This window comes from Dasypus novemcinctus, chromosome 8 (genome assembly GCF_030445035.2).
Source record: "Dasypus novemcinctus isolate mDasNov1 chromosome 8, mDasNov1.1.hap2, whole genome shotgun sequence".
In the NCBI taxonomy this organism is placed as follows: Eukaryota; Metazoa; Chordata; class Mammalia; order Cingulata; family Dasypodidae; genus Dasypus; species Dasypus novemcinctus.
In genome coordinates this window covers 61,684,862-61,697,766 of record NC_080680.1, presented here as the reverse complement: position 1 = coordinate 61,697,766, position 12,905 = coordinate 61,684,862, and the positions used below count along the sequence as shown (strand labels likewise).

General features: G+C 36.9%; 1 protein-coding gene across 4 annotated transcripts in view; it reads right to left on the bottom strand.

The window, feature by feature from the left end:
• The window catches only part of ADAMTSL1 (ADAMTS like 1), a 1,125,968-nt gene that overhangs the window by 321,371 nt on the left and 791,692 nt on the right, over positions 1–12,905 (bottom strand). For all 4 annotated transcript variants that reach the window (XM_058301906.1, XM_058301907.2, XM_071216754.1 and 1 more), the window contains one exon: positions 6,381–6,617. In XM_058301906.1, coding sequence (XP_058157889.1) covers positions 6,381–6,617 — 237 coding nt within the window. The remainder of the gene's footprint in view (positions 1–6,380; positions 6,618–12,905) is intronic.

Sequence of the window (12,905 nt, the reverse complement as noted above, 5' to 3'; positions counted from 1 at the left end):
GTGTGAGTCAGTTTATAACAGACCCAGCAAGGAGTCATGCCTTACTGACATAGTTGGATCAAAAGCCCTAAAAGCAATCTTAACAGGTAATCTAATCAAAGGTCCCTCAACTGAATTTAATACAATCAAAGGGTATCAAACCCAGAGGAATAGATTAATTTACCAATATAATCCTTCTCTTTTTGGGATTCATAAATAATCTAAAACTGCTACAGGTAGTAACTTTCATATAAGGCCATCTACATTCAGTCGAAAGAATTGTCCTTTATTCTGAAATTAGGTTCTTATTATTTTCTCATTAATAACATTTCAAATAAATGATGACAGAATTAGATGGTAGAAGGTCTCTGTTTTTTAAATTTCTTTCCTTAGCAGAATAAAATGTTCATTACTTTAATCTTTTTTGAAATGTTGCAGGGTTATGAAATCTCATATAGAGAACTAGTACTTTAAATACATTTTCCAACACAAAATTTTCAGGATCTTCTACGTTTCCGTAGTCCTTTATAGCTTAAGCATTTTCATGTGTGTTATCTATCTCACTTGGTGTTCCATAGTCTGTGAGTCAATACCATTTTCCACAGATTGAAAGATAGCGCTTAGGAAGGTTAAGTATTTGGTTAAGTACCAAGATCACACAGTTCATTAAAAGGAGAACTGGGATTCCAACCCATGTGTTTTGATTTTAAATCCTATCTGCTTTCCATTCTACAAGTGGTTCATAAATGTAACCAAAAAATAGAATCATAAAGAGAGTGCTTTGAACACATAAAACCAATAAATATGAATAGCAGGGTGTAGGGCTTAAAAGGTGTCTTTCAAGAGCTCTCCAGGTGGTTCTGAAGTACAGTCAAGGTTGGGGACCTCTACTTAACATCAGACGGTACCTGCCTCTGTCCACCTGGTCTCCTCACCAGAAGGAAAAGGAGCTTTTAATCAGATAGAATTGGGTGTCCCTGAGCAAGTCATATAATATACCTAAGGCTCAGTTTCTTCTGCTGTGAAAGGAGGCTATTACCTAATATGCAGACTGGTTGTAAATATTAGAAAATATATATATATGTAAAGTGCCTAGACATAATAGTCATAGAAAAATGGAAGCTATTTGATTATTTCTGCTACTAGAGTGAACGAAGATTCTACCTAGTATGATGCTCTAATATTGAATAAGAATGAGATAAATTTTATAAACAGAGATGATTCTAAATTTTCCTGAAGCAAATCCACAACAGATACAGATAAGTCACTCACTTATAACTTTGGGAAAGTCAATCCAGGTCTCAGTTTCTTCCTCTGTGCAATGACAATATCTATTAACTGCTAAGGAGTCTCTTGGCTCTAAAAGTCCTCTCTGGTTCTATTTCAGAGTTACAGGCCCAAACAGTTTTTTTGAGGAAGTGGCTCTTAGTTGACTATTAAGCAGTTATAATTTAAGTAACTAAATCGGTGATTCTGAATGATATACCTTTATATACTGTCATTTTCTAGCAAGGCAAAACTATGCCCAAATGTAAATATTTGCTTCATTAAATGTTTATAATTTCTATCTGCCTCACCTAAAAATATCTGAAGCACCTTACACAAAAACAAATTAAAATAGGACAAAAATAAAGCCAGCGAAAGAACTAAGAATCCACATTAAATAATAGAAATGGAAGGGAAGGGAAAAATAGGACAGGGGGGATTTTTTTTCTTCTTCAGGAAACTGGAAGAACTTTTAAAAATTGCACACTTAAGTTAGCCTTAAGATTCTTGGCAAAGTTTAAAAAAGACATGGAAATATGTTTTTTAAAATATTATTTTATATTATTTTTTATGTTAAACTTAACGTTTATGACCAAAGATTGAAAATACTAATCACCAACCTAAATAATGGAATTTATATAATTAAAGCCTTTGAGACTGTAGTAAGTTCAACTTGTGTGTGTGTGACTAACTCGATTCTTCTCCTTCTGAAAAAGTACATAGTGTACTTAAATGTTCGCCTCTGTCTTCCAGTCTCTTTGTAAAATCTCAAGTAGGTTTTAACCATAAAAACACACACTCTGGTGATAGTGATAGCAAGCAAGGATAAAAAATTATACCCCTTATTAGCCCAGATTAAGTGGTAGTTTTTGATTCCCTGAGCATGATTAACTTCATTTATCACTTTCTACCTTCTGACCTAATTAAAACAAAAATATCTTTTCCAATTTTAGATTCAGTTTCCTTTGTATTCCTGCTACCAATGCCCTGGACCAGGCTGTGCTTTGCCTCACTTCAGCTGTACAGGAGCCTTCTAGTGAGCCAGTCCCTTTACTCCAAGGCCCACTACACCCAGCTTCATATAACTGCAGCTATAATAATCCTCCTAAGACAGAGCTCAGATCAGGCCTTTTCTTCACTAGGAGACTTTCCTAGTCACCCACTGTTCACCATAGTTCTTTTGCCATTCAGGTCTTCATGATTTTGTCCCAAACTACTTTGCTCTTCTTACTCTATAGATGGGGATACCCTGCTCGCCAACCAAACTTAACTACTTGTTAGTGCTTAAACACAGCCTGAGTCTTTCCACCTCTTTACCACACTGCCATCTCTAATAAGACAAATAAACCAAGAAAACAATAACCAATCATGAGTTCTATGTGTAAGTAAAAAATTCTTTCTAAATAGTCTATAATGCATATTTGTCCCCAAATCTAACAAGTCACATTCATAAGAATCCAAATTGAGAAGGCATATTTAAACTTATAACAAAAAGTCCAACACTATCACTTCATATTTACTATATATACAATTTATTCTTTAGCTGCTTAGATAGGATTCCCTTTCAGTTGCCAAGGTCCAGGAGGCCAGCTGGCAGGATTAGCCTTCGGAAAAACATGGAACATCGAACTCACATGCAACAGCAACAAATGAAACCAAATTTGCTGACTTGTCTTGTTTATTTTGGTTCACTTAGCAGTATAGTCTAGTGGCAGTAACTTTGGACTAGGTATCAGAAGACCTGGAATTTAGTCCCATTTCTGCCATGACCAACCATATAACTTTTCAGAAAATTACACTTTTCTGGTTCTGAGCTTTTTCATTTACAAAATGGAAATTTGTCTTGCTTTGCTTTAACAGTATATACATAAATAAGGTATTGTTCTTTTATTTGCTATTCCCTACAATGCAGCCCTTTTTTCTACATCTAATTGCTTTACAATTCTCTATTAATTCCCAAGCCTCTGCAAATTCCATTACTCCATTTAAACACTTCTGAGAGTCTCAGAAGAAGGAAAACCAAATATCACAAATGATGCTACTTAAATACACTGCTTTCTAGGAAGTTGATTAGATAAATTTTAAGGTCCTTTCTTTAAAACTATAAGATTGCATAATTCAATACATCTGAAATTCATGTGTCTTATATATACAGTCCTTCATCTATGTATACATCATCTCAACCCTTCTGAGAAGTGCTTAATTAGACATGCCACATCTCCCTATCTCAAGATTCAGAAATCTTGAAGGTTAAGAATGTGTCACTCTCTCATACATAAAAATCCTTGTCTTGACATCTCACCTCTTATAGTAATTTGCCTTAAAGTTATTCCTTTTACATCCAAATGTAGATTTAAAATTTAAATACACATAGGGATTTATAACAACAAAAAAATTAGTGTATACTTATATTTCTTATTGTGATATTAGAGATTCTGGAGAAAAATTTCAACCAATGTCTTCTTAGAAGAGGCAAGGATTCTCAAAATGAACATGGGATAAGAAAGTATATGGTGAAGTACAGCGCAAAGGGAAATAAAGTAATCGTTTGCTCCAAAACTAGCCTGGTCAACTTAATCCAAAAAGAGAACCTTTACATGAAGATGGAAAATATTAATAACTCTTTACCAATGAACAAAAGCACATCCCAAAAGTAAACACTGATGAAATGATACCAGATATCAAGACTCTTTGCTATCCCTGTTTTAGAGACTTATCTGCTGGCCTAATAAAAGAAAACAGACCAATATATCAAGCCCTTGATATTAATGCTTATAAGTATGAACTTTATTCTTGTAAAATTGAAACTTAGCCTAATAATAACTATTGCCTAAAAGTTACCTCCTGAAAACCTTCTTATTACTCAGATATGGCCTCTTTCTAAGCCAAACTCAGCAAATTAATGCAATAGTCCCCCACCTGGTGTGGGACATGACTCTCAGGGAAAAGCCTCCCTGGCACTGAGGGAGTAATACCCAAGCACCAACCAGCAATGCCTCTGGAAAAATACCTTTACCAAAAGGGGTAAACATTAAATACAAAAGAGGAAGCAGATGTGGTTCAAGCAACTGGGCTTCCATCTACCTTATGGGAGGGCCCAGATTCAATTTCTGGGGCCTCCTGGTAAAGGCAGGCCCACTCAGCGAGTGGCGTACAAGCCAGGCCCATGCAGCAAGTGACGCAGGAAGATGATGACACAAAAAAAGAGAGAGAAACTGGGGAGAGTCAATACAAGACACAACAGAAACCAGGAACTGAGGTGGCACAAGTGACAGGGAATCTCTCTCCCACATTGGAGCTTCCCAGGACTGAATCCCAGTAAAGCCTAGAGGAGAAAACAAGAAGGGAAGACAAAAAGAAACAGACACAGAAGATCACACAGTGAATGGGCACAGACAGCAAAAACAGGAGGGTGTGGTTGGGGGGGTAGAAAAAAAATAAAGCCCTAACTTACATTTAAAATAAATACATACATACATACATACAAAAGAGTTTGTACCGTGAAGAGATTTCAAAATGAGTCAGGAGGTCATTCCAGCAGTTGCACTTATGCATCTCTCAGGCAAATCTCACTAAGTGCCACAGTAAACAAACCTCAAATAGGGTGTTCCCAAGGACTATAAAGACATCTATAGGTAAGGCATACAACCCCTTGAAATCAGCACCCCACTGGTGGGTCTTATTTTAGAATATATGACAATCTCTTTCCCCAATGTAACAGAGTTAGACTCATTTATAAGTTCCCTACACATGATCCTTCTACCCCTTTTATTTGAATCTATAATTAGAACTATGCTCATTAAATATATGTCTCAGAGACATAAATCTTCAGTCTGTTCATATGCTGGTTGAGTCCTGAATCTCAACAGAGTTGTGACCAGCACCTACTCTCCAGTTCATTGGACTTGCCCAGGACAACTAACAAAATGATGATGATGGACAACTCCCATTCCAAAAGGCAAAACAATTCCTTCCATGCGCCCCATAAGATCAAAGCCCCCTCTCAATCTGTAGCAGAGCAGGCATCACAATCCCCAAATCCTCAAGGTTGAGGAATGAACGAACCTAATTCAGAAATGCAAACATGGACCAAAGTAAACTTATTATTGTTAGGGATGGAAGAACATGTAATATTGACATAAAGATAATGGTTACTAGAGGTTCTTGGAGGGTGGATTAGGTGGAACATAGGGATTTTTAGGGCATTGGAATTGTTCTGCATGATATTGCAATGACAAATACAAGCCATTATAAATTTTGTCAAAATCTATAAAATTATATGCAGCAAAGTGTAAATAATAAGGTAACCTAGACCTTGGGTAACAGCAGTGTTATACTATTCAGTCATCGGTTGTAACAAATGTGCCACACTATTGCAGGATGTTATTAATAAGGAAAAATGTGGGAGGCAGAGGAGGTAGGATATATGGGGATCCCTTATACTTTTTAAAAATTATATTTATTTTTATTTACTTATTTCTCCCAGGAATGAAACCCAGGGCCTCCCATGTAGGAGAGAGGTGCCCAATCATCTGAGCCACCTCCACTCTCTTCTTATACTTTTGATGTAACTTTTCAATCATCTAAAACCCTTAAAAATACAGTTTATTTTTACCAAAAAAACACTTAACCTGCTAAAATCCAAGCTAACTGATGATGTCATTGCTTTCTCTATGGTATGTCTGAATTTTCAGCAAAATGGGAATTATGGTCAAAAACTAACAGGTTTTCCTACAGTTTATTTGGGAGATTTTAGAGTCAGTCTCACCTGAGTGATTCTGATGCTCTAAGGAAATGAAAAGCAATCCATCCAAAGAAAAAAGAATTAGAGACAACCAAGTTAGGTAATTTCACAGTCTAACACAAGTGATATACAATATTCAACAATTTCTATTTTTCTATATTCAAGTGTGACTCAAGGAAAGAAAAAAACATAACTCTAGTCCACTTAATACAAAATAAAGCATCTTTTCTTTTCACTGAAATTAAACCTCAAATTTAAAATTTGTCACCAATAATTTATAAACTCTAGAAAGGTAATGCTTCATGATTCAGATCGTGGAACTTTAAAAAGCTATTCAACAAAGACGATGAAAGCCTCTGGATAAATAGAATGAAAAGAAGTTAGCACTTACTTGGCATAAACCACTGATGCACATATCCAAAGATTCTGTGTAGCAACGAGTACCATCTAAGACCTTAGGTGCCAGTTCAACAACCAGGGCTATTCCTTTGGCTTGGCACTTGAGTGAACATGGGTTGTCGGGGTCATTGGACACAGGAAGCCATTCATAGAACTGGCCATGGTGCTTGACGTCATTATGAGCTGAACACTGCTGAGCACGGAAATCACCTGCTTCTGGTGGACAGTCCTGGAGGAGAAAGTGGGGAAGAAGAGATACGGGTTAAGGGTACCTGAAAACAGGAAACTGGGGCAGCTATGTGGTCAGTCAAGGTCTTAAAAAACAATGCAAATGTTCTGATCACTACCAATGAACCCTCCCATATACAATTATTTGGCCCTCAAAATGTAGACATTTGAGAATGAAATCACCTTGAAAAAGATATTCTGTTTGAAATTAAATGGGAAGGTAACTGGCTAAAAATGTATTTTCTGATTTATACTAGTTTGGAATGTACCACCTTGAAATATAGTTTCTGAAAGACATTAACTGGTCCAAAGAATCATCCATATAGTAATATTTTGATTTCCTTCTAACTTAAGTAGAACCTAATAAAATCAGAGGGTTAGTTGAAAACATCTCTATCCCTTCCAGATCTGATTTGAGAGTTCTGGTTTGGAAACAAGGAACAAAAAATTATAATAATTTCATTCAAAATTTTGGAGGGGGTTGTAAGTTTTTTCTAAAACTTCTGCAAACTATCCATAATTAACCACGGGGAAGAAAAAAAGAAAACATTATTTATACCTGGATTGTTTTAGCTTACGGCAGCATGGCAGAGTAGCAAAATCATGGAATTCCCTCTCAGATAGGTGTGTGGATGCATGATGGTGGGTAACTCTGACCCTAGGTTTACTCATGTTTAGAATGGAGGCAAAACTACTACAAGGTTTACAAGGTTGTTTTGAGAATTTCATGAGCTTATGCCAGTCCAATATTGACACAAGGAAGACTCTTAGTATATGGTCACTGTTACTATCATTATTTAATGAAACCAATGAAGAAAAATAGAGAATTAGGACAGTCTATGAATTTGAATTTTAAATAATATTGGAGAGACCAGTGGAAAACAAGAGTATTTTAAATGTATATTGTATAAAGGATGATTTTAAATGTAAAACTATGAATAACAATGGCTATTATCTAATGAATGATAAACCTCAGTGAAAGCAAATGAAATTTAACTTTAAAAGAACACACGCTAGAGCTCCATCATCAAGAAGATGACATAAAACATTCCTTGGAAAAGTCTCCCCTCAAAGACAACTAATCAAAGGACAAATCCCACCTGCTTGGAACTCTGGAGGACAATAGAGACTGGAGGAAAACTCCCCAAATGCTGAATGAAAAAAGAACAGCAAACCACACACACACATACACACAAAAGGTAGAAGACGTACTCAGACTTGCTGGTTCCTTAAGAGGCACACAGTGGCAGTATTCTGGCCCAGGCATTTCCTTCCATGGCTGTATACCACAGTCACTCAAGACAGTGAATTAGAAGCCCATTCACATTCAGGCAGGGGACTCAAGGTCACAAAGACCAAGGGAGAAACCCAAGTAGCTGGGTGTATACATGCAAAAGGGACCCCAGGAAACAAGACACCCATGGCAGAACTTGGCAAGAGGTGCACATAACCAACATGGTCTCTAATTGAATGGAGCATCTAAATGTAAAAATGGGTGCTTTTTGAACACTGACCTCATTGGCTCCCTGGGGCAAGATACCTTAACAAGGAAACAAAAGAGATCTTGTGGAAATGCTGGCAAGTTGTGTATATATCCAAACAGGTCTCTAATTGCTGGAGCATAAAAACAGAAAAACAGAAAACAATAAGCATACTAACACCATCTTACTTCCTTAGACAAGAAGGATATCCCAACATGGAAATTCCTGGAGATAGAATAGCCTCATGAAAAAAAGAGGAAAACTGAAATGCTGTAAGGCATGATGGGCCCCAAGACTAAAAATTGTAATAAGGGGGAGGTGAGAGAGGAGGAGCAGTTGAGCAAGTCAGAGGAGTCGGGGAGGAAAATTTGTACAAAAATAGAATAGCTCAGGACTCCTGGAGAAGGAACAGAGGAAAAGAAGCCTTCCCCTGGAGGTAAAAGAACTAGAAATTAAAGGGCAACCTTAAAAGTTGTACTGCATGTCCAGGGCAAAAAACCAACGCAGAAGACCTGCAAAAAGCTGAACAGTTAAACACAGGCTGCTCTAAAAGTTCAGTGTAAACTAGACCAAGTCTCAAAGAGGAGTCTTAACACATAGACAATCTTCAATAAAACCCTAGGGAAGAGGCAGAAACTGGCTTTCAGAATCAGTACATCAAAACAATGAAATGTACATATATCAGCAAAAAATTATAAGCCATACTAAAAAACAGGAAAACATGGGTCAGACAAGGGAACAAACGAAGATTTCAGAGGAGATACAGACTTTGGAACAACTAACCAAAGAAGTTCAAATAAATCCCTAAATGAATTCAAGGAGTTGAAGGAAACTATGAATAGAAATAAACTAAACACAGATATAGAGATAAAGGATATTAAAAAGTCAGTGTGTGAGGGAGCTTCCACCTACCATATAGGAGGTCCAGTGTTCAATACCCAGGGATTCCTGGGTGTGGTGAGCTGGCCAATGTGGAGTGCTGCCGTGTGCAAGGAGTGTCGCCCCTGCACAGAGGTGCCCCCCTGCTCAAGGAGCTCCCCTTCGTGCAAGGAGTACAGACCTATGCAGGAGTGCAGCTCACCCAGGATTGGGGCTGTCCACATGGAGAGCTGATGCAGCAAGATGACACAACAAAGAGACACAGAGAAGAGACAATATGAGATGCAGCGAACTAGGGAGGTGAGGTGGAGTAAGAGAATGATCATTTCTCTCCCACTCCAGAAGGTCCCAGGATGGGTTCCTGTAGCTGTCTAATGAGAATACAACAGACAAAGAAGAACACAAAGTGAATTGACCCAGAGAGCAGACAATGGAGAGAAGGGGAGGGGGAAGAAATAAGAAACAAAACAAGACAGGTACTTAAAAAAAAAGAAGTCAATGTGTGAACAAAATGAAAAATTAGAAAGTTTAAAAAAGAAACATAACTGAAGTTATGGGGATGAAAGTCATAATCTGGAGATTAAAATACACTAGAGACATACAACAGGAGATGTGAACATGCAGAAAAGAGTCAGCAAACTAGAAGACAGGGCAACTGAAATCAGAACAGAGGAAAGAATGAAAAAAGAGCAGTGGTTAAGGGACCTGTGTGACAGTATGAAGCATATTAATTTAGGCATCATGGGAGTCCCAGAAGAAGAGAAGGGGGAAGGGAAGAAAGAATTTTTGAGGAAATAATGGTAAAAAATCTCCCAAGACTCTCATGGAAGACAAATACACATGTCCAAGAAGCACAATGTACTCCAAACAGAATAAATCCAACATACTTAATCTAAGATACATACTAATCAAAATGTCAAATGAAAAATATAAAGAGAACATACTGAAAACAGCAAGAGAAAAATGATTCATCACATACAAGGGATTCTCAATAAGTGCCAATTTCTCATCAGAAACCATGGAGGCAAGAAAGTAGAGGAATGATATATTGAAGGAATGGAAAGAAAAAACTGCCAGTCCCAAATTCTATATCTGGCAAACTGTCTTTTAGAAATAGACAGTTTAAGACATTCATAGATAGGCAAAAACTGAGACTTTGTCACTAAAATATGTGCTCTACAATAATAGGTAAAGGGAGGTCTTCAGGTTGAAAGGAAAAGACTGAAGAGAGAAGCTGGCAACAGTATGAATAAGTGAAGATCTTCATAAAAGGTAAATGAGTAAATGCAAAACCCAATAGTACTGTATCTTCAATATAAAACTCTACTCTTTAATTTCTATACGAGTTAGAATACAATTGAATAAAATAAACATATTTCCTGATAATGGACAGGCAAATATAAAGAAGCAATGTGGGACAGAAATAATATAGAAGAGGGGAAACAGAAGGATATTGGAGCAGATGATGTGTATGTTATTGAAGTTAATTGGCATCCTTTGAAACTCATAGTTTAAATGCTTAGGTTCTATAATACACTAACACCAGGATAACCACAAAAAAATACTTAAAAAATATACAGAAACAGAAATGAAAATGGGATCAGTTACATTACAGAAGATGAACTATATAGAAAAGGAAAAAGGAGGTTGCAATACAGGAAAAGAGACAGTAAAGATATGACATACATGAAACAAAGGGTAAAATGGCTAAATTAAGTCCTGCCTTTATAGTAATAACACAATGTTAATGGATAAAACTCCCCAATAAAAAGACACAGATGGGCAGAATGGATAAAAAAGCATGAAACAAATACATGCTGTTTAGAAAAGACTCACCTTAGACCCAAAGACACAAATAGGTTGAAAGTGAAAGGATGACAAAGATAATCCATGCAAAAAATAATCAAAAGAGTGTTATGGGAAGCTACACTAATTTCAGACAAAAGAGACTTTAAGTCAAAAGCCAATACAACAGAAGAAGAAAGACACTATATGTTAATTAAAAAAATCATAAATATATATGCACCCAACCATGATGGCTTAATATACATGACAGAAACATTGGAAGAAATGAAGGGAAAAACAGACATCTCTACAATAGTAGTTGGAAAATTCTATATACCAGGCTCATCAATGGACAGAACACCTAAAAAGAAAATCAGTGGGAAAATATAGAACTTAATACAATAAATGAACTAGACTTAACAGACACATACAGAACACTGTACCACAAAACAGCAGGATGCATATTCTTCTCAAGTGCATGTGGATCGGTTTCAAAGACAAACCATATCTTAGGTCACACAAAAAAATCTCAATAAATTTTAAAAGATTGAACTTATATAAAGCATCTTCTCTGACTAAAATGGAATGAAGCTGGAAATCAAAGCAGGCAGAGAACTGGAAAATCCACAAACATATGGAAGGTAAATAACAATTTTAAACAATCCATGGGTCAGAAAAAGAATCACAAGGGAAATCAGTAAATGTCTTGAGACAAATGAAACACAACATATCAGAACTTATGGGAAACAGAAAAAAAAAACAGTGCTTAGAGGGAAATTTATACCTCAAAATGCTTACACTAAAAAAGAAGGAAGCAGATGTGTCTCAACTGATAGAGTGCCTGCCTACCATATAGGAGGTCCAGGGTTCATACCCAGGGGCTTCCTGGCCTGTGTGGTGAGCTGGCCCATGCTCAGTGCTGCCGCATGCAAGGAGTGACATGCCACGCAGGGGTGCCCCCCGCATAGGGGTGCCCCATGTGCCGGGAGCGTGCCACACAAGGAAAGCCACCCCATGTGAAAAAAGGGCAGCCTACCCAGGAGTGGTGCCACACACACCGAGAGCTGATGCAGCAAGATGACATAACAAAATGGGACACAGATTCCCAGTGCCACCTGACAAGAATTCAAGGAGACACAGAAGAACACACAGAGAGCAGACAATAAAGAAGAAGAAAGAGCTCAAAGCAAAGACCTAACTGCACATTTGGAGGAACCAGAAAAAAAAAAAAAAAAACAGAAAACTAAACTCAAAGAAAGGAGAGAGGAAAAAATAAAGAGTAAAGCACGAGTAAAGCACAAAGAATTGAAATAGAGAATTTAAAAAGGAAAATAAAATCTAAAAGTCAGTTCTTTAAAAAGATCAATAAAATTGACAAGGTTTTAGCTAGCCTGACCAAAAAAAGAGAGCTAAAACAAAATCAGAAATGTGAGAGGGGCATGACTACTGACCCAATAGAAGTAAGAAGGAACATGAGAAGAAACTGTGAGCAACTGGAGGCCAAAAATTAGATAACCTACATGAAATGGACAAATTCCTAGAAACACATGGACGATCTACACCAACTCCAGAAGAAAAGAAGATCTCCACAGACCAATTACAAGACATTGAGTCAGTGATCAAAAACCTCCCAAAAAAGCAAAGCCCAGGACCACAAGACTTCACAGGTGAATTCTACCAAACTTTCCAAGAATTAACCCTGCTCACACACTTCCAAAAAACTGAAGCAGAGGGAACACTCATTAACCCATTCCACAAGGTCAATGTTACCCAATACCAAAACCAGTAAAGGAAATTAGAGAACATTATGAGTACTGATGCAAAATCCTTGATAAAATACTAGCAAACTGATTCCAATGCCCTATTAAAATAATTATGCACCATGATCAAGGTATGCAAGGGTGGTTAAATGTAAGAAAACCAATTAATGTAATACATATTAACATAATAAAACACATGTGATCATCTCAATTGATGCAGAAAAGGCATTTGACAAACTTCAGCACTGCTTCTTCATGGAAACACTTAGAAAACTAGGAACAGAAGAAAAATTCCTCAAAATGTTAAAGGTCACACATAAAAAACCCACAAATATATCATACTCAATGGTGAAAGACTGAAAACTTTCCCTATAAGATCAGGAA